We start from the raw sequence: 23,047 nt of genomic DNA on the forward strand, positions 1-23,047 counted from the left end.
GAACAGAACAGGCCCAGCCGATGCGGCTGCCGCGGCCCCGCAGCTCGGTGCTCACCCCCTGAGCTCCTGAGGGGCGGCCCATGCGGACCTGCGCCTTTGGACAGGCCTCATCTGGCCGGTTTTATCTTCCGTGTCGAGCTGGATCTGTTAACACGGAGAGAGTCACAGTGTGAATCACGCAGGTCACCTCGTTTGTCTCAGTCACGCAGATTTACTGAACCGAGGTTAACAATAGCGTTCAGATAAACTCATCCTGATAGATTCCAATAGAGCATTTCCAAAGGAGTATGTCACATGAACGTGATTTTAATATTAACTATATAGAGAAATAAAACAAAACAGTGGCACTTAGTCAAAATAAATACTTATAGTTGCCGTTTGCGTAGCAACCATGCTTTTCCACCTGAAGAATACACAAGCTATCATTTGTCACAGTGGCAGTGTTAGCTCTACAGGAAACAATCATCTTGCCAATGTAATAGGCCCAGGCAGGAACTCTCAGCAAAGCATATTTTATTAACGATTTTGCAAGACTGGGTGTTCTACCTAAAGGTAGGAACACGAAATAGGACAAAAAGCCCCTGCTTATATCTCCCCCAAATCCCAGCAGCAAATTCCCTCCCCTGTTCCCCACTGGTTGGTACTGCAGGGTTTACAGACTACCTGATGCCTGTCTTAATTTACCCAGCTCTTTGATCTAATTCTAACAATCCCCTCCCCTTATTGATTTATTTAAAATATGGATTCCTGGCTTTTTGGTTACCCTTCCCCCAGCTTAACTTTTTAAATCCAGTAATCAGTTTGCATTCTGGAATTAGTTTGAAGAGATGATGTTTTACAGTAAGGATTCATAGTCAGATGTCTCTCAGTCCTTCTCCCCACTGGGGTCAGGCACCAGGTCCCCAGTTTTGTAAAAACAACGTTCCTCCTTCAATGGCTCCTTACACGATGTCTTACATGTTCTCCATCCTCTGTGATTCTGTGAAGCATTAACACAGTTTCTTACATAAAGGGCATTCTTGATATGCAGGCAACCGCTGCTTGTTCTGTTGCTGCTGTTTGTCATTTGGCACAGTGACCTGTCACAGCAGGGACTGAGAGGTGGTGGCAGGTTGAACAGGCTCCAGATCAGCCTGGGGAAGTTGTGTGGTCCCGTGAGCTGGACTGCAAGAGGTGGCAGGTTCAGCACTTGCTCTGAACATGAGGTTTTAAATGCTGAATTATTAAGTGAAGCTACAACTTTTCCATAATTCATTAACTTAGTTCTTCTTCAACATCATGTGCTGACAACATACATCCTCCTCTTGTCTTTTAAAATCCAGATTTTAAAAAATTTCAGTCTCTAAACACAAGATGGCAGCATTTTGTGTAGTTTGTCATTGATCATGGGGAAAACCAAAGACATTTTACAATACGTAGAACAGAGGTGGTGGAGAAGTTTATACTTTGAAGAGTAGAACTAATGGAAGATGCAAACTCGTTTATATTGCAAACCTGCTCTTGCTGACGGCATCCTGCAAGCATGGCTTTTAGGGCTTGCAAAGTGAAACAAACCACCAGATTGTAAATATAGGTGTTTGAAAATGTGATGGAGAAAAATGGAAATGCAGAAAATAATCATTTTCTCACTAACACTGGTATGCTTAATGCACATAGACAGAGGCACTGTGATGAATGTAGTGATATACTGAGTAGGTTGGACTGGCAACATTTTAAATTTTATTCTGGAAGCTTGGCATATTTTGAAAACTGCTTTAGATTAATGATTTGAGTACCTTTCTCATTATTATCCATGAGCAGACTGCTAAAATCATAATTTGTTTGAAATACGAACTCGTTTTCCTTGAGGAGATTAAAAAAATGTCATTCTATGGCAAAAGAAATGAGGTTAAGCATTGGCTGGACTTATGAATCATATTCTTTGGAAATTTCTAATGTATAGGAGAGCCCCAGCAAAGCTGAGGTTCAGAGCTAATGTCTGTGTCTCTAATCTGCACAGATTTTCTGACTGAGATTGAACACTCTCCTTTTTTCCAGTAGCCATTTATTTTGTTTCTACACGCGGGAAATGCAACCTACTCCTTTTCAAAATTTTGAAGAAAGAGTTAAGTAAGAAACTGAGCTGATTAAATGATAATTTAATAAAATACCGAGTATCTACCAACTTCATAGGCAATAAACTGTGCAGAAAAAGGGAAATGCAGGGTTTGTGACGTTTTGTGGCTACCTGGGAAAGCCCAGATGCTGGTGGAAGCCCAGGAGTGCGTGCGTTGCTGTGGCTGCTGAACTCCAGACGTGTGAACCGCTGCATCACTGGCACGCAGAGGCCACAGCCATGGACGTGAGAAAGTGTGGTCTCCAAGGGTCTTGTCACCTTACTAGCAAGGGTTAACTTCATAGAAATCTTTCTCTCCTCACCCTTGTTATTTTCTTCAAATTAATGCTTTATATAAAAATACTGCTTTTTTCTTCTAGACACTCTGATGCGAAAATGTTTCTCTGGTGGAGTTGAAACCTTTGTGATTCTGGGGCAGTCCATGGTGTGACCTACAGACGGAGGAGGTTTTGCCTTAAAAGGAAAAATGTCTGACTGTCCCTCCACCTGCCATTAAACCTTGTCAAGAAAGAGAGAATTTGAGACATCCAGCTGCCTTCAAGGGTCCACTTCAAACGCACACACCACACACCCCCAGCAATGAATATGCAGAAGGCCCCATCTAAATCCTAGTTCAGCAGCTGAAATGCATCTCCCAAGTGTGTATTTACCAGCTCAGCTTCTAAAACTAAGATGAACAAGCCAGGAACCTTATCCGCTAATTAGGTGTATCACTTAGGTAAACCTGGCACCAAATTTAATATTGTACCAGGTCAAGCAAGTGCAAAGGAGTGGAGCAAACTGACCCTGCTCTCCTGGCAGCCCCGCTTTGCCACTGAAGCACAAATCAAGGGGCTTGCAAAGTTTTCATCTTGTGATCTGTAGCCATTAAATTATCCATCATGTAGGGGTGTGCACTGACACTAGAAGCGGTAATAGCAAGTAAAGAATAATTCTGGTATTTTATCAGTGGAGGAAGTTACTTTATTTCTGCTGCCCTCACTGGCACTTCTGTAACAGACAAGTTCCCAAATCAGCTGCCAGTAGCAGAGAGATAGGATTTCCTCCCCCATCTTTACCACGCCTTCTGCTTTCTTGCGATCCATCTAGCAACCTTTGCTTCTTTAGCCATGAGAAGCACGACATGTTGGATTTGGCCATTTCAGAGCCTTATCTTGCTCACCAGAGAGAAGGTAGCATCCCATTCCCCCATCTGCCCACCCAGCCCCCAACCTCCCAACAACGGCCTTAGAGGACTCTGCACCCAAAACGGAGTCTGGCTGCAGTTACTAGCCAAATGTAGATCTAGACAGGTTTGCTTTCAAGTTTCACTGAAAAACCTTTAAAGATGAAGCAGAAGAATTTTTTAGTGTTCCCTTTTATTGAGAAATTTACCTCATGCAGCTGTCCTACATTTATGATATTTTAAGCTGTCTATTGATGTAGCAAACAGCAAAATCACAGCAAAGTCACAGACTTGGTTTGGGTTGGAAAGGACCTTTACAGATCATCTGGTCCAGCCTCCATCCCTTGGGACATTCCTTTGACCAACACAGAAGCTGTTGAATTCTCAAGTTTATGTGTGGTATTTTCCAAGCTATTTATTTCCTTTAGTTTCCATAACTTCACATTGAAAGGAAGCATTCTTCTCAAAAGACTCTTATCGTAATTCCTAAGATTATTATCTGTGAAAGCAGTTTGAAGATGAAGTAATCCATCCATCCATCCATCCATCACATCTGCTGTGAGTTATGGTCTGTGTTTATTGGACCAATAGAAAACAAAAAGACATCTAGTCATATAAAGAAACATGGTGAGTTCGGATATTCTGGAAGTTGTGCGGAGATTAACATCAAATCACATCATCTTTTCAATACCCCCTTTATTTTTTGGTAATACTGTTGAAACAAAGATAGAAATGTCAGTTGAGCTGCCCAAGCCACAAAAGAAATAATCACCAAGGTCATGGTTAGGATACAAGTATATCCGTGCCGGTGGCTTGTGTCCAAAACCCATAGTAGCCTGCCTATTTGTTAGATTGTACTTCTATTTTAAACAGTTTAGGTGAGACAGCACTTGAGGAATATAATAAATGCATAGCAATGCACACTTTAATGACTAAATACAACTTTTGTTGTAGAAATACCAGTAATAGAAAAATAAAAAGAATACCTTACTTCTCATAGCAAATTATTTTTTAGCAACCATATACTATAGCAAGCTGGAAGTGATCAACCAAACCATCTCCATACACTCAAGAAGCTAATCTACATCTCCCTTCCTCTTTTGACCAGAATTAACAGCTGTTTCTTAATTTGGACTTTGTCTATCAGAGAGCAAAAAGAACTGAAATAAATAAAATCCTGCTTTACAAACTCCTTGATGATTTTGCTGAGTATGATATCATCATGCTCATGGGATGCCCTTGTGTCTACATTGGGTGTGCACAACCCAACAACCCAAAGAACATGTTAAATAGGACTTAATTCTGAATGGCAAAGATGTCTATTAATCACTAGTTGGAACGGCTTTGAGTCAGAACATGTGCAGTGCTGAGCTTTTTAGGCAGTGTTTGTTTTTGAAACACAGGTTCATTTTCAAATGGAATCTCTTCCATATATTTACCTTTTCTGCTGGGCACCTCGTCAATTCTCCTGTTTTAAAAAAGGGAAATGCTTTAATTGAGCATAAAAACCTGCTTTCTAAACAACAGATTCATAGTATTAACTAACCCCAGGACTAGATTGACTCTATTAAGCCAAGGGCCTGACCAATGTCCCTGCGTTCAGCAGCTGCCTGGCCACTGATGGGGGGAGGAGGAAGGGTGACAATAAGCTAAATACAGTTCGCTAAGCAATATTAACAGTGCTGGAGCCTTTTGCGAGATAATAGTTGAAACATTCAAATTTCAATTTGAATATTCAGCTGAATACGTTTCAAAGCGCTGTATCTACATTGAAGCTTTGAACATTTGGTATTCTGTTTCTCGTGCTGCTTTACCTTATAGCTGTATTGAACTGCCTCCCTTGTGCACAGCTGGTTCTGACTTCTGTCTTATGTTTCTCCAAGTGCAAAAGAGCCACAAAAATGTCTTTATTTTTCTCTTTTTTATTGGTTTATTCAGACTCAAAGGGAAAATTTCTGGAGACTGTCAATTATTTCCATAGCTACATATTACGGTGATTATGGAACAGTATGACCAAGTTTCCTGCTCAACACAGACCAGCATGTTCTAGTAATTCATGGAATGGAAGGATTTATTTTCCTTCTTAATTTAGATGAGTAAAGTCCCAACTAGTAAAATATCAAAATTATTTTTAAAATACTTAAGGGAAATGAAACTCACAAGACATTGTCATCAGTTTTATCCGGGGAAAATCCAGTGAGGTTCCATCATCATTAATAAATGCTCAGGATTGGGCCATTATTAATAGAAATTATCTCCCACTATTTCTATTTTGTTTAGCATATTAACAACAAGGAATTTTTGGAGATTACTTCAGTGTTTCTTTTGTTCAATGAGTGCCATTCCAATCTTTTTCCAGACAAAACTTTATTGGTAGAATTTAAGCCATTACCCCAAGTCCTAAGCAGGAAGTGTGCTCTTATTTAGTAATATTTTCTTTTTTGTAAATGTTTTTATATAGAATTTCTTATAATTTTGATGTTGTTTGCTGCACTGAACAGATTTGTATGTGGTGCGTGCATGTGTGTTTGTACGTGCACATTTGTGCAATTGTTGAGCTTTGTCAATCTTTTGTGACAAGGAGATTTTTCTTGTTACAACAAATAACATTAGCTGCATTGAATCTCCAAAGCAATTACTACTTTCATGCCTTCATCAGTGGCTGAGCCGGAAGCAGACTACAGAGTGTTACAATTAATGTGCTTCAAAGCAGCTCCAAATTATTTCCAGATGCCAATCCAGCTGCTCAGCTGTGAGCTCACTGGGTAGCATTTGCTTTGGGGCGGAGAGTTTGTCCAAGGTCTGTGCAAGCTTTTATTTCCCACAGAAGCCTTGAGCACACAGTGCCCGTGGATTTCCATGAATGTGCTATCTAGAAAAGTTTCTAAAAATACTTTCTCTGGAGTAAGAGTCACATATTACTACATATTACCAACTTACGAAAAGTAGCCGTGATATTTACAGTACTGGGAGGAACTTGCTTATCTATGGAAATCATACTAACACTTGCCCTTAGACTTCAGCATGCACAATGTTCCCACAAGGCTTTCACTGAGCTCTCATTTAACAGGGTTGTCTGTAGCTGTGGACCTCTGGTTTATTCACTTGAAGGTTGTGTCACTGGACTCATCTATTTTAATAAATCTAAACACCATCTTTAAGAAACCTAATGGATTTTCCAGGGAATAGTGATGCTGCTTGCTTTAAGCTATTTTGAGGCATCTGATTTAGGTGGTCTGAATTGCATCCTTTACTGATAATATAAAGAATAAAAGCTCCTCAAATATGGTCCTCTGGACTACACCTAAATTAGATGCCAAGAATAGCCTAAAGCAGATGGTGTGGGTTCTCTCCTTCCCACCTTAAAGAAATCTCTTCCAGAAATATTAACTAGGTTTAAACACCGGGTGTCATCTCACTTTAAAATATGGCTTCAGGGCAGTGAGATTGCCAGGCAGAAGTTAAAACTCCTGTGACTTCTCTTCTTGCTACACAGATTACTCAGATGCGTTGATATCCTCTGTGCGGCTTTCTTCTGGAAATCAGGAATGTGACAAACACAATGACAAACAGTCCCAGGATGCTCAGGCCCACTGCGACAGGAGCTGCTTTGCTCTTTTTATCAGGAAAACATTCTTCTTCTGGAAGTAAAAGGAAATCAGAGAATGTGTTATAGCAGGATACCGTACCCCTAGGTTGTACATCTATATTCCAGAAAAGATAACAAATACAAGCCAGAATTGCTTTACCACCAAGATCAGTACATACACGCAGATGTGGAGCATCACACTACAAAGTGCAAGTCTAAAAATAAAGAGCAATACACATCCTGCATGGACAAAATCTGCTCCTAAGTGGCATCTAATTGCTTCTGCCCAATAAAAAGGATCAGGCCAGAGAAGGGAGCCCGTAGACCAGCACATTAGTGCAGCAAGGTTCCTAGTTAAGTCAATGTTTCCTAAGAAAAATCAAAATCTAATTGACCTCGCTGTTTAATTCAGAATATTTGTGAATTATTGTGGCTAGCTCAGAACAGCAAGAGATGAGGAAGGCAGGAGCCTTGATCTCAGTCCAGGGGGTTGCTTTAGCAGTACCATTGTAATTTTATAGTACACATGATGATACCAGAAAAGGCTTAGATGCAAAGAATATCTTTTAAGAACCATACAAAGATCTGTTTACTCCAGACATACCTCTTAGCTACAAAGGGGCAAAGCCAGATTTCAGCCAGTGCCTACCCAAATGAATATTCACGTCATCCTCTGATTAAATGGGAACTCATTACTTAAAAATGAACTTCCCGATTGGGGTAAATTGGCAGCTTTCCTACGGAGAGAATGCACCATCTGGGTCCCTGACATAAATGGAATATTCACCCAAGTAAAAGGGGCAGGATCACTCAAATTTGCAATACAACAAGCACAGCCCTGGGAGTGAAGGCAAGGTCTGGGGATGACCACTAACGTGCTACCTCAGAACTGGATCAGATGTACCTCTTCATCTCATCTGTAGGAACAAACGGTGTTTCCTTGGGCTCCAGGGAAAGACGTGTATCATGATGCTTTGAGGGTCACCTGAGCAGCGAACTATCCTCTAAGCGGGGTAGCTTGATCAGCTAAACCCCGCAGCATATCCCAGTTTATACCCAGGGTACGGGGGAGCCCCAACCCCCTCCGCCCTGTCACTCCCTGTGACTATTCCAAGGCAGATTTCAACAGCGCTCTAAGACAAAAGCCTCTGCAGTTACTGTCTAATTCTGATGACTCTGCTGGCACGGTCTGCAGCTTGGCTTGGCCTTCTCCCCAGTGGAATCTTCATGGCCACAGCAGGCAGTTGGCGCAGGGAGCATGCGGAGCGCACAGCATCATGTCACAGCTCCAGAGCCTCCCCGCAGGGCTCTCCCCAAAATCTGATCCTCTTCTCCACTCATCCAGATGGCAATTTCATGTGACGCAACGCCACAAAGCCAAAGGCATCAGCATTCTACTGGAAGACAACCCTTTTACGGCTTTCCAGACTCAAACAGGCCAAGCTATTATATTTGATGTTACATTGTCTGTACAAAACCGTAAGGAACTTGAAACCAGTGATCATTAGTGTTTTCTTTTTCTTCCTGTTTTAATGATAAGCAAATCAGGAGCACAGAAGTGAAACTACCAGTCTCGAGAAACCCGAGCGGAGGAGGCTGGTGATGTGTAGAGAGCCATTTCTTCACTGGGGATTTTGTCTTTCAAAATCTGCGTACACACCAAGAGTATGTAAGAGTTTCATAACTATTTTGTGGCCACTGGGGAATTATTTCAGAGGTGGTAGCTGCTTTCACAGCCCTTTGATTAAGAGTAAAACTAATTTAACTTTGTATATGGTGTTGATTAGCAGAGATTAGCCTGGCCTTGGTGGGGGAGGAGAGAGAGAATCTTTCTAAGCTCTGTCTCTGCTGGAGGTGAGGCCACACCAAAAGCCACAACTGAATTCACTCATTGCACAAATTTGAATGGGAATGTGGGGACCAGATGGGATCCCATGAGCTATTCCAGTTCAGTGTTATCCCACACAAAAAAATCTTCATGAGAAGCATGGCTTTTAAGAATTTAAATAAAAGTATGAAAAGAAAAAAAAATCCATGTCTTTAAAAGCTCCAAATGTTGTTTCCCATTATAACCCTTCTAGAATAAGAAAGGCAGCCAAACTGGTGAACTAACGAAGAATCAGTCAAGCAGAGCCAAAAGGCCATTCCTAAGTGAAAAGAAGAATACAGGGGCAATATTTTGTAAGCATGCAAAAAGTAAAATGTCAGAAAAGGGAATGTTAGTGCATGTGAGGGGCTGGAGAGCTGGTAAGCCTCTCTGTCCACCTGAGTTCTTGTGTGGAAACACCCTGAGAGGAAGGTGCAGAAACGTGAAGGTGGACAATGTGAAAGAGCACAGGGCACTGTCTAGTCCACCTCTCTGCTTTTTATAGGATGTTTTGTGCACTTCATAAGAAGTAAGGCAGCAAACTGTGAGGGCGTCCATACTGTGGGACAAGGGAGTTTCCCAGTGCACCCATCAGTCCTGGACCCTACAGCCTGGTCAGGTCCTGGCTGCATCGCTGGACAAGAAACAAGGATGACAACATCTTGTTTTCCTGTGGAAGAAACCCCAGGTGTGGGTATAGGGGAGAAGTTGTGATAAACCCAAATACATTCTTCCAGTGTGGGCAATCCAGGGACCTGGGGGTCAGAATTGGTTTGTCTGTGTCTTATGAAGCTACATGGTTTTCTCTTTGTGGCTGTACTGAAAAAAGAGATAAATGAGATTCATATGGTTGCTTCTTTGTGGCTGTACTCAATTAAAGAGATAAATGAGAATCACATTTAATTTTGAAACTGGGAGCATGCCAGTCATGCTCCTCCTCAGGAGTACATTTCATCATGTCTAGACAGAGCAGCTCTGAACGTGTCATCCTGCATTCACAAATAGCCCTTATTTATTGGCAGTTTTGCTGCTGCAGCTGTGGGACATCGTGAGTGTCAAGAGCCTTTCAAAATAGCTAAATTCTGACTGTATCAAGGTCAGTGACCTTGAACTAAAGTGTACATATTAGGAGTTTGGATGATACAGTGGTGGTGAACACACCTCCACTTGATCTGGGAGAAAATAGGTGAAGAACAAAATCTGTAAAGCTGAACGTTTTTAATGAGAAGGTGAAACAGAAAGTATGGAATGCAGGAGGGAATAATGCTTTTCTATCTCCCATAGGTATTAGCACTGTGTTGAAAATGACTTGGAAAAGGGTGAGAATACAGCAGCAGGCAGATTACATTATTTGGGAACTATGACAAAGCTGTGGTTGTGCTATAGGTGTAGCAGGATCACGTGCGTGCATGGTTGCAATCTAGGAGATAATGTATACCAGGCTACCAGAGTTGTGGCGTGTAGATCTCAGAAGGGTGGAAAAGGTGTCCCTTCTACTTACCTTTTCCAAACTGGTTACCGGCAATATCAAACGCCTGCAGCTGCACATTAACAAAGAGTATCTGGAAGTTCTTCTCCAAGCTGAAGGCTTGCTTGCTGGCACACTTAAAGGAATTCCCCAGCTTTGTTGTAAACAGCTGCTTATCCATGGCTGCGTAGAAAAGCATACCTGGAGCCCATAAAGAGAGAGACAAATGAGAATCCACACTAACTCTGTTGGAATGAAAATCTTTCTGAGATAGAATGGAGGGTCCCTGGTGCTTTGGCAGAGCAGCATTCACAGATGTGACAAAGCACGAACATTTTCCCCATAAAGTATCAGTTATATTTCCTCCATGTTTAAATGAGTGCTTTAATTATCAGTGGGCGACTCAGCTGAGCTTGGGTCTGAAAAAATACCGAAAATTCTGGATGCTTCTTCAAATAACAATTTAACAACCTGAGTCTGCAAGAAGGGGTTAGAATTCTCACAGGAGCAGACAACTGTCTTAGGTCTCTAGCACAGCTATTTCCAGACAAAACACAGATACCATCTCTAGCATGGGAATTTGATGTATCTAGTCTGCATTGCTTTATGTATTAGATAAGTCAGTCCAAATACTTATGAGTAACAAACAGATCAGTGACATCACATAGTCATTAACCTGCCACAGGTTTGGTATAATGGGAAAAAATTGTGCAAAACTAATGTCATAGAAAATCTGAAGTGATAGCTCAGATTTTTTCTCTCTGACCTAAATGATATTCTCTCAGCATTTCTTAGGAGGTTGCATCTGAGGCAGCTCCTGACTCTTCAAATGGCAAGAAGCAGGGCTATATAAGAAAAGAGAAAATCTGTTTGCCTGAGAAGAGCACAGACAAGGTCTAGGATTACAGGATGGTTTGAAGAACATCAGCCTGGGTCCAGTTCTTATTTTTGCCAAAGGAAAACGTCAGACACGTCTCCTCTCCATATTGGTGTATTTGAAATCTGGATCCGGCTCTGCATTTCTGTGGTCCAGATACTCTATTCATTGAGCTGGCCTATTAGATTGGAAAGACGTGTGATACTGAACAGGAGTCACAGCATTTTTGTGTTTCCAGATAAAACTTTTGAGAACTGTTTTATATCTTATATTTATGTTTGAAGTAATCTCTATTCTGAAAGAGTAGTGAAAGGCCGGGATATTGGAAATAGGAAAATTGACAAAAGGAAAATTGAACAATTCTAATGAAACTGCAGCCCAGTCCCTTCTCTTCCATTTTCATGTCATAAGATTCAGGTGAGTTACATGTTGAAAGCCTGATAAAATACATAAGCTGCAAAATCCAGTATTTTAAAGATAAGAAAACCTATCTCACCCTCAAAACAGTTTGATATGAAATTAAGTAAGTGTAAAATCACTGACCTCCAGAAGATAACTCCAATCTGGCCTCAATTTTACTGACATAGTACACTGGATCTTGCTGCAAAAGAAGATACATCCTTATTCATTATACATCCTCATATTTGTGAAAAAAATACAGTTCACCACAGCAAAATGGTCACAAAGAATTTCCCAGAGAAACACATTTCAAAGCACCAAGAACCAATTTGCTTGGGTGTATTGCTTTTTTTTTTTCTTTTCCAAATCACTCCATCTAATAGATAAGAGGCTGCTGTACTGCAGCAAGCTCAGCTGCATCACCAGTGACACTGGACCATGCAGGTGTGATTTTGCCCACACTGCCCAAGCTTGACATCTGTGTGATATTTGCAGTAAGCAAAAGTAAGAGGGAGTTAAGCAAATATACATTGCACAAATTCACTGGCACATGATAAGGCCGTTTTGCTTTTATTCACCTGATGTACTTTCACTGGGAGTCCCTGCGGTGCTCTCGCGAGTGATCCTGCACCGAACTACCCTGTGCTGACCTGCAGCCTGACCGCTTCCAGCGCCTCAGCCCACAGCTGTAGAAGCGCTTAGGACCCTGGGCACTGAGTGCACTTTATGCATCGATGCTTTTCGTGTGAGCAGACTGGAGACAGCAGCAGCACGCCTGTGTTCATCGGCCTTCTGAACTGGGAGAGGTCAGCAATACACCGAGAGCTGGGACCTGGTCTCATACCAGTAACAGTCATTTCCTATTTTGTCTAACAACAGTGGTCACTACAAATAAGGAAACAGCAACCTGGATGTCTCTGCGTAGGGGAGAAATAACTGTTTTTTCCACCCTGCTGACACTGTTGGTGCTGGTTGGCTGTTCTTCATGCGCCTGCTGATATGGAAAGCACCTGGTACAACAGCACAGAGCAAAATTTCCATTTGTTATATGTGTCCTGCCTGCATGTGCCTTAAAACCCTGGTGCAATCTGAACACTGTCCTCCCCTGGGATGTCACAAAGTGAGTGCCAGCCCTCGGAGCTTTTCCCTGGTACCAGTGTTGGAGTATAATGTGAGTCTTTGTGTGGCAGCGCTACTGTTCATTTTAATTCCAGCTACGAGCTGGGAAGTGCAGCTGCTGGATAAATGGCAGCAGACACAAATGTCACCTGGGCTCCCAAATTTTATATCATGCAGCTTAAAAGCTAGTAGGATGGGTTGGGAAAGTTTAAGAAATAAATACATCAGAGAAGAGGTTCTCAGCATTATTCCTACTTAAAGACATAAATAGGTCAAATATTATGGGGTTTTTTTGGCAGCAGTGCTGTGTTCTGTTTGGCCGCAGTTAATAACTTTGCTTGGGGAAAACACCTGCACCTACTTCAGCTCTTGTGGTTTGGTTACAAAACTTCCTTTTTTCACGTCCTTTGCAAAAGGCAGCGGTGAGCACTGAGCCAGCCGCTCACCTCCCCAGTCCAGCTCCTCTTTCACCAGCGAAAATCAGAAGTGCCATCACCAGAGCACTCCTGGTTCAAAGCAGTTCGAGAGGCTGGTGGAGCCAAACACACAAAAAACAGCAGCAAAGTGATTTCTTATTCACTTGAATTTCAAAGTCGTCTAAGCCGAGCCCTGCTACGCTCTTGAGGCTTATCTTTAAGTGAAGGGAGGATTTTCTAATGTTGTGCCAATAACCACCTTTTTCAGGGCAAGACAGGTCAAGCACCTCCTAAAGGTTCACATCACTCTCCTTAGCACTGCTGTGAGCTGGGGCTTTCATGGGTACTTGAATCACCAGGCATTTTCTAAGGATCCTTGTAGCACAGAAAATGCTCCCCTTGTTGCAGGAAGCATACATTTAAAGCAAACACTCATGGTCTGAACGGATCCTTTGTTTTAGAACAGCTCCTTGATTTTTTACCTCACTTTTCCTCTGGAGCTTCAAGAAAACTTACTGCCATAAACTAAAATCAAGATGACTATTAACTGAAATATTTTCTCTGCTCAAGCATTAATGGCTCTGGTGGGGTATGATATGCCGTTGCCTCTTGGACTTCCTATGGAAATGACGGATTAACCATTTGTACTTGTATTAACTGTCACTCATCTGAGCTTGGCACCAGGTTGTAAGGCTGAGATTTTGCCTTGATTAATTGAAGGACAGAGACCAGCAGTGGTAGCCAGATGCAGCTCTGAACTGCTGTGGAGCTCCAGAACGTGGCCTTAATACATGCACAGGCAGAGTTTGGTGGGATCCAATCCATGTCGTATTCCTCCCTGCCCATTAATGACTTCATACACAGTATTAACTTTTGTCTCCAGCCCTGCTGGCATCACCCCCCAGCCCTTATTAACTTCCAGAGAAATGGTACTGCGTGCTGCCTCCCAAAACGTATAAACTGTGTAAATGACTGAGAAAGCAAGAGGATGGCTGCACTCAGCAATTTTCTCCTGTGGTTATAATACCAGCATCGCTCGTGGTAGCTTATGTTAAAGCCTCATCCATGTACGATGTGGTCCCAGCAGGGAACATGGTATCAATAGACACAACATCGAAAAGAAAGCTCATTTTCCCACTGCGTAAGCATGGGCCTCTCTCTTGGCCAAGTTTCTGGGTGTACTTATAAGTCTCCCTGGTATGGTGCATTTTAAGGGCACTTATATGCAATTTTGTTGTTGTAGTTCACTTATTTGGAATTTTCCACTCAAAAATAAGGTTAAATTAGTCCCGTTCAGCTGTGGATGGGTCATGGCTCCTGGGCACTCACAACTGCACAGGCTGCCGTTTGGATCTAACAACCACAGCTGGCTTTTGGCTGGGCAGTTGCGATACCTGGCATTTATGGGAAAGGAATGACTAATCTCGCCGGCACTCAGGTGGTCCCTGAGGCACCATTTTGTAAGAGCAACTTGATGGCGTGAGTCAGAGCTCCTGGCACACACAGCTTGCCTCTGTGCAGGGCCTCCACCCCCAAACTCATTCCCTTCATCCTTTTCCATTGCAAATGTCAAACCTGGCTTTCCCTCCCACTGGATTTTCACCTACATAAAAATAAGAGGCAGATTTTTGCTTGGAGCTCTTTCTAGGCTTTGTGTTGCTAGACTGGTAGCTTTAACACCATTCTTAAGTGGTTTCTATCAAAGGATGGCAAGGCACTGTACTTACCCTTCATTGCACATATCAGCCTTTCCAAATTTCAAGTTCAAATAGACAAGACCTGATTTGATGTTGAAGTTAGCCCTGCTCTGAGAAGGAGGTTGGACCAGGTGGCCTCCAAAGTCTTTTCCAACCTAAGTTCACCTGTGGTTCTATGATCCTAGTGTTTTGAGAAGGACAGGAGTAATGGTGCCTTACATACAGGTGGAATGAAATGGATGAAATGCCTTTTCCCACAGCACAGGTTGGATGAAAGGCAGCTGTAGTCTCAGCTTCCCAGTCCTAAACACTGCTTCCCTTTAAATGCAACAATTACCTTTACAAAGGTGAAGTTTATAAACCCTCCACTGAAAGTTATGTTCAGCTCAGCCTCCATGGTCCCACAGCTACCAGATGTCTGCGTCTCGTTGGGGTTGACAGCCACGTACTCCATCTGCTTCTGCAGAGAGAAGAGACATTGCAGGGCTGCCAATGAACAGGAGGGGAAAACTTTAAAAAGAATCACAGAGATTCATAGCTGCTTTTGTTTTGTAATTTGTTTCGTTTTGCTTTCCAGGCAGGCTCTATGTGCCTGAATGGACAGGGCAGTGGCTGCTGGGGTCATTGCCCACTCATAAACCAGCACTAGTGCTTGTTTGATGCAGCACTGAGCTGCCCCAGTGTGTTAAGCTGGCAGAAAATAATTTTCGGCTCACTCAGTGAACTGATGCAATTCAGAGCAGGGTCAGATGAACACCAGTGGTAATTTAAAAAGAGAGAGCAGTGGGAGCTTGTGCCTGAAGGCAGAAGAAAGATCAAGACAGAAGCAGACAGTGGTTAGATTGGCTTCAATTTGTTGCTCCCTGTATCACTCTGGCCTCTCCATTATGTCCTGCACAATTCATCTCTAGCATCAGCCAACCCACATTGTAGCTTAAAAGGACAGCTCTGGGGCCCTAAATACACAATTTGGCTTCTTCAGTCTGATCTCATACACACCTTTTGTAATAAACATCTCACGGTGTTCTGGTGAGGCTAGGAACAATGCTCCCTGCCTGGCTTCAGACAGGACAAGGGGAAAAGGACGTGCAGATGTGGTGCTAAAGGACATGGTTTAGTGGTGGACTTAGCAGTGTTACGTTATGGTTGAACTCAATGATCTTAAGGGTCTTTTCTAACTTAAATGGTTCCATGCAAATTGCTTTCACCAACATTAGCTACTCATCCTATGTTAGAAATATTCAGACTCCAGGCAAGGATATCTGGATGGATAATGGAGATGGCTTGAGGCATACGAACTCCAGAGTCTGGTGGTATAACCCCACATGCTGTATTAATGGAGGTTACAAAACCTTAATTCTGAAGGACATAATCTCCATTTCAGGTTTTCTTACGTCTTTCGCTGAATCATTCACAGTGGATCACTGCTGGGTACCAGCTCCCCTGCTCTGATCCAGCCCGGCAGTTCCTGTGTCCTAAAATCTCCACCTGTCAGCATCAAGACAACCCACCTCTGAATCCAAGCCCGAAAGCTGACAATTTCTTGCTTTCACTGCAACTTGCAATGTCAAGCCCTTCACTAAAGTCAATTTGGATTTTAACTAGTCTCCCATTCTAGGAGACACAACTCTGAAGTCTGACCTACCCTCCCAAGTACTACTACCACAGGTAGATAACAGAGCACCCGTATGTCCCACTGACATCATCATACAAGCCCAAGTACAGCAGCTGAGATGCTGTGGCACAGAAAGGGCCTCAGACTGGTAGCAAACCACATATTTTTATCATACAAGCTCACTTCTGAAAATCACTTTGAAAGAAAAAGAATACATTTCAGCTAATGAAGAAACAGGCATTACAAAGCTCGGCCTTGTAGCGCTTCCACCTCACCTGTGTAGTTTGAGCCATCAGTTGCAAACCCATGACTGCTTTGATGCATGTCCTGTTCCCATTGGAAACGGTGTATGTGCCAGTGGGGATGGGAGAAGGCTGCGGTGCAAGAGTGGGTCTCACTGTCGTCGTAGTAGATGGGATGGTTGTTTGAGTCTCTGGACGAATAGTTGTTGTGTTGGTTGTGGCTGTTAGACTTTTAGGCACTGTTGTTAGATTTCCTGACCCTGTGGTGGGCTTTCCAGTTTCCATGGTGGTGGTCATAGTAGTTACGGCAGTGGATGTCGTTTGTGTATTTGGTGGTGTATGTTTTATGCTTGAGTTCATGGTTATTGCTGTCATTTCTGTGCTCACATGTGTTCTGCCTTGCTTGGTTGAAGACACAGAGTGTACAGTTGTGTTCTTCACTGCAGCTGTAACCATTTCCATTGCCTGGGTTGTAGCCTGGCCAGTTGCAGTTGTGTTGTCTGCCGATGTTGTGGATAATACTGCGGGAGATTTCTGGCTGGTCACTTGTATGGTGGTCTCTCCTGCCTCGGCTGTTGTGTGATGGTCTGGTCCTGTTGTTACCTGACTCTGGTCTGTTGTCTGCACAGCCGTGCTATGGCTTATGGGTGTTGTTTTAGGAGAGCCAGTGCTGTTAAAATGAGCTGTGGTGCCTTGATGGCTTGAAGAATGATTAAAGGAAAGTGGCTGAGCAGAGGTAGTCATATGGTGGAAGGATATGGCTTCCGGAGACAGTTCAGTCCCCAGGGTCACTTCAGCAAAGCAGGAGGAAAATGCTGCAAGAAACAAATAAGTCAGTAGTCTAGAAACCTATACGTTTAACATTTCTGTTGATACCCACGATATAACTGTGCTGATTTTGTTATCAAATGAGTGATATGATTTTATTCTTCATTTGACTCCAGTCACGATGGGAGTGGAAGCAGACATGGTGCAGGACTATCCATAACCTTTCACCATTTCCCCGATCTTCACACCTCTGACTACACCCATTGCAGTGGAAGCACGTGGGCTCCCAGCTCCCCACACACCGCTTTTACTGCTGAAGAAGTCAGAGGATGCTGGAGGTGTGTGCAGACCTTGCATGATCCCCAGGCAGCACAAGACTTCCCTTGCAGGCAGTAGAACAGCAAGATTTGCTGAAAGCAAATTACCAAGGTCTAAGGAAGACGAAGTGGGTGTAACAGATAAAGGGGTGGTTCGTTACTTACCAAGAAAGCATGGGGAAAGGGAACATTTTGTGTGTGTGAAGGAAGCGAAGCAGCTTAATGGTCTTACAGTGATTATTAGAGTCTGGGAAACCAATCCGTGAGATGGGGACATTCCAGATATTTATTTATGGCTTTGTTGTAGCCATGTCAGCTTAAACCCAAAAGATTTTCCCTTCTGGGAGGTACCCAAGGAGATGCTCCGAACAAGGAAAGACCAGCCCTCTTAGTGATGCTCTTTCAACAACAAGAAACAAATTTAAGTGTACAGCATCCAGGGGCTTTTTGGACCACATCTAAAAATAGTCACAGCACCAAAACTACGCTTCCATCTTATAACATTTACAGAAATGTGTCACTTGCCGAACTGAAAAGGAAATATCTGGCTCCTAAATGTAAATAATGAAATGAATAAAAAGTGGGAAAAATACATTGTAGAATAGATGAAGGTCACAACTGTTCTGTGTGAGTCTTTGATTGTGAGAATGCAACAAGAAATTTATCATGAATCTGTATCAGGACTTTGTGGCAGGCAGGTTGCTGAGATTTGGATTTTAGAATCTCTTAAGGCCAGAGACACATTCAGAGTGAAAATGGCTGAAATCTCACAAGCTCACCTTCCTTTCATTTATTTATTTTCACTCAACATGAATGGAGATCTGCAACAATAGCTGAATTCACAAAATCTCACCATTTTAGGGTACATATAGACTACACCAGAACCTACTTGGTTTTGAATCAAATTCAAGATCAAAACAAAAGAAATGAGAACAGATGTATAGATCTGAACCCACACTTCAATTTCCCCTTCAAATGACTATGCTAGAGAAGAACAGAAGTGTAGGTATATGTTCCACATTCCTAAAACTGCCCGGGTTTCACCTCTGTTCTGTACAAAGCATACGTGTGCAAGTGTAGCTGCTATCATTAAAGAATTGCAGCTTGATACAGTTGAAATGACAGGACAGATCCCTCCAATTGTGAATTTTATCAGAAGAAACCTAAAAATGCCACAATTGATAAGATACTTTAGTTCATTTCTCATTTTCCCCACACCTGCTGGCAGAGCTGAAAATCAGATGAATTTATATCCTTCTCAGTGTGCTGGTAGAAATTCAGAGCAGTTGCCATATGCCAACTATAGGTAGTTGCATCTAAGTGTATTAGCATGATAAAAAACAAAAAGAAGAAGTTGCAATTTTCAGTCTTTTTTCCCCTATGGGATTGCAAAACAACCCATATTTAAATTTACACAAGTCTGAAGTAGTCAGTACTACTTAGTTTTTAGTTAACAGACTGGTTTAGATTACTGACCAGATAACATTTATCTTACAGACGTGGAGAGAAACACTATTTCACTAACATTTGGATGCCAACCATAGCTTTTGAATGCAACTTAATTTTCCCCCAAAAGCTCGTTTCAACCTAACTATTTTTCACTAGAGGAATGTTCAGCCTGAGAGGGTCAGTGAGGGGTAAAGTCAGACGTATCTTCTGGGTGGCCCATGGCTTGTGCCCACCCGCTGACCTGCCAGACCGCTCCTCCAGCCTCCTGCAGTTCTCCCCAGCATTTTGGAGCATCTGTCAGGGCACGGCCACACTGCTAGCCCTGTTGGTTTGAGTCATCTTCTCAAAAGGCCTTTGGCCACATGAGCTCCCAGGGATGGGTGAGGATTTATGTCCAGTTGCACCTAATGGTCTTGGCTCTTCTCAGGTGGCTGCTGGAGGTAGTTCAGTAGCTCTGCTGTGCAAAGGGGCAGGTGGCCCCGTGGTGCGCCTGACCTACCCCTCAGCTAAGGCCTGGGAGGCTTCACGACATGTCCCTCAGCATTGCTTCTCCAAGAGCCTGGCACATCTTGGCCAAGGAGCCAGTCGCAAGGCCCCATCACGCCAGCTCTTCCCACGGCTCTGCCAGCAAAAGGGGCCACTGAGCAACAGCAAATTGCAGCCCTGCAACGCCATCAGTCTCTGTTTCTTTTTTTATGAGGCCATTTCAAAACTTCAAATGACCAACATTTTGCTTGAGGGACACGTGGTTCCTGGGGTGTATCTCCCTGGTGCAAGCAGCTACAATCCCCTCATCTCACCTCAACTTCAAAGTCGTGTGTTACAAATGCCGAGGGCTGCGTTTCTGCCCAGCAAACCTCCATGCATGCAGCGCTTCAGAACAAAACTCCCACAACAGGATGAGGGTCGCTCTCAGAAAATTGGTGTCCCTGGTCTAGGCCTGGAGACCCCATTTTCATGCTTTGGTGATCGGGGAGTTTCAATCCATGTCAGCGAAGGAAGGTCACTGCTCTGCTCCCAGGCTTTGCAATGGGAAGTGGAGCGCCCAGTGCCACGATCTGGCTGCGACATCTCTCAGCCTGCTGTCCTGTCGTGCAGCTGGTGAAAAAAACTCTTGCTGGGGATTTTTTCCTCTTCTCGTCTAACCACACACTCATGCTGCTCGGCAGCCCAGCACGTTTGTTCTGCTTTTGCTACCCAGAAATGCTTATGTTTGACTGATTTTGTGTGGGCATGTAAATGTGGCCCAGCTCCTGCAGTCACCAAAGATGCTCTCACTGGGGCTGGCTGCTTTGGTTTCCCAGGAACTGGGAAAGCACAGAGATTTTTCCAAGAGGTTTCAGTACTGCCATGGATTCCCACCAATACAGGAGCAGTTTCTTAAGCCTTCAACCCATCAGACTTTATCCATTAAACTCTAATTATTTTTAATTTTCTGTCTGCACAGGAAGACTTGACTTGTGGCATTAATAACACATCACAGGAAGTTATTAAAGGAATGATCAAAAATTGATAAGGAGCCAAGGAACCAAATTCTTCTGGTCAAAATATCCTTGCTGACCATTGAGTTATTAGTGTCACTTCCCTCAGTCTGATCTTGCTCTCCTTTCATGTATACATCTTGGGGCTACTTCAGCGGCTCTGGCTATGAAGTGGGTGTGGGAAAGCAGAGCAGATACGGCAGAAGCAGCTTGTGATCGAGCCCCTGGGCTGTCTCCCTGCACTGGCAGGGGAACAGGAGCTGTTATTTGTGTGATCCCTGCGTGCTGATGGCAAAACACATAGCAGAAATCCAGCACCCCACCAGCAAGCTCAAAGCTTTAGTCATTACACAGATTAAATCACACGCTGTCCTTCATCTGGCAGATTTTCTACTGCTGCAGGTACTGAGGGATGACTTGACATGCTGGGACACATCCTTCACCAGGCTGGCTCCACAGATTTTCACAGAGCAGCATTAAGGACTGAACGGTGACTTTGACGTGGTGTGTCATTGAGATAAGCCCCAGCCTGCCTTCTCCAAGCCCTCCGCCTCACTCTTGCTTTCCTGATCGTGCTCTGTCTCTTGCAATGCAGACAAATGAATGACTTGAGCAACGCTTCCATGGTTTTTCTTCTACTTGTCTCGCTAAAGACTTTTAGTGAGTTCTGATAGTCTGGAAATTACTTTTAATTAGGAAAAGCAAGCCCAAAAAAGCCTGCTTTAATACTATTTTGAGCTGACTCCATCTCACAGTCAGAATTTAGGTCACCACAGAATGCAAGGAAAATACACAAGAAAACATCAGACTAAGTCTATACCAGCTGCAATTAAATGTAGCTATAGCTATTTCGTAGCAGTAGGACTTTACTAAAAGCATCCTTAGTGATAGCAACAAAACTATTTAAAGTTTTCATTCTGTCCTGACTGCAAAGAAACAAAACCAGCATAGTCTGTCTCATTTTTCTGATAGAAATGATGGAGGATGTTACTCACCAGAGGCGAAGGTTAGCAAGATAAATGGTTGTGCATTCTTCCCCATGGCCAGCGCAGTTGCAGGTCTGAGAGACGCTGCTTCTCACCGTGGAGTGGGTGGAAAGGAAATCAAGGTATCCCAGGGACTGAAAACTTTCACTTGATACAGGGAGTGCTCAGTCACATGGGTGGAAAGGAGGTGGAGAGAGAGCAGGAGACGGATGCTTCTCCTCTGTGCACTGCCACAGAAGGAAATATAAATGATGATTAGGAAAGAAAGTGAAAACAGAAAGGGCTGCTGGGCTAACTGGGGGGAGGACAGGCTCTCAGCCTGCAGCTGAGACCTGGCGCTCTGCAAGGCCATGTAAAGCTTCATGCTCCTCACTCCAGTTTTGATAACCTGGTACAGACTGCAGCTGTACCCCAGTGGAGGGTTAACACCTGTAAATCAGTGCTTTCCCCTATGTGTTTTAAAAAAGTACTTTCTTTAGAGCCAAACTCTTTATGTTAAGACAGAGAAGGGAGAGGCGCGATCTTGAGCCACCTCTGCAGAGCACATGCTAAAGGGAGACAGGGCTGAGCAAACCCCACATGGGCTCTGGTCCCAGTTGGGGACGGGCTGCAGCTTTTGCTGGCTGGTTCAGTCCTGCTCCAAGGACTGAGCTTGTTCAAGGCAGATCAGCTGGGGTGGCTCGCCGTCAGTGTTGTGTCCAAACAGACTCCTTGGCAAACAGCAATGACTGACCTCTGTTCCATGAAGTGCCTCCTGCAAACCACGCCAAGACCGGAGCTACACAGGCAGGTCCCGACCTGCATAGCCAAGCACCAGAGATCTGCAAGAGGAGAGTGTTACGTCTGCTCACATGTGCGGCTGGATTTTCAGCCCTTGGCCTTTGCCGTGGGGCCTGCTGCATGTGGGGATAACAAAGCAAGACCCACACCTGCTGTGGTCCTCATTCTTCTTTTTCTCATAGCAACGCTGAAGAGCAGTAACACAATAAGGCCAGTGACTTGAAAATTCAAGTGAGATGAAGTTTGCCCCCAGAAATCTGGATACCAGCTGAAATTAGTTCCAATTTTTTTTTGCTCTCTATATTTGCATTGTGTTTCTACATTCTCATTCTTACCTCCTTGCCCTTCCACATGATCCACAACATGCGTTTGGGTCAATTAGTGCTCCCTAATAAACCACTGGCAGTCAAAGGTATGCAGGTATCCTAGGGGTAACTATAACAAAGTTGTCCTACAACTTCCCTGCCTGAAGGCTGCAGCATTGGCATCCACAACTCAAACCTGTGAACATTTACACTCTCCCACGAGTCCCAGGGATTCAGGAACATGACCAAGGAAGATGGGTAAAGGAAAAATGTCATTTTGTGCCTTTTGTGATATGTGTGTTGGACAAATAAAGTTATATTGAACAGATGTGTGGATTTTTTCAGCTGTGCAGATGTGTCTTTAGTGATACCTATTTTGGATAGAAAGAAA

General features: G+C 43.5%; 1 protein-coding gene across 1 annotated transcript; it reads right to left on the bottom strand.

Moving 5' to 3' along the window:
- Positions 1 to 5,187: 5,187 nt before the first annotated feature.
- Positions 5,188 to 23,020, bottom strand: LAMP3 (lysosomal associated membrane protein 3). Its single transcript, XM_065845006.2, has 6 exons — positions 21,581 to 23,020; positions 16,604 to 17,385; positions 15,051 to 15,173; positions 11,626 to 11,683; positions 10,239 to 10,406; positions 5,188 to 6,922 (listed from the first exon to the last, which is right to left on the bottom strand). Exons 1-6 carry the CDS (start codon positions 21,624 to 21,626, stop codon positions 6,783 to 6,785), a joined length of 1,317 nt encoding a protein of 438 aa, XP_065701078.1. The 5' UTR covers positions 21,627 to 23,020; the 3' UTR covers positions 5,188 to 6,782.
- Positions 23,021 to 23,047: the final 27 nt, after the last annotated feature.

This window comes from Patagioenas fasciata, chromosome 9 (assembly GCF_037038585.1).
Source record: "Patagioenas fasciata isolate bPatFas1 chromosome 9, bPatFas1.hap1, whole genome shotgun sequence".
NCBI classification, from domain to species: Eukaryota; Metazoa; Chordata; class Aves; order Columbiformes; family Columbidae; genus Patagioenas; species Patagioenas fasciata.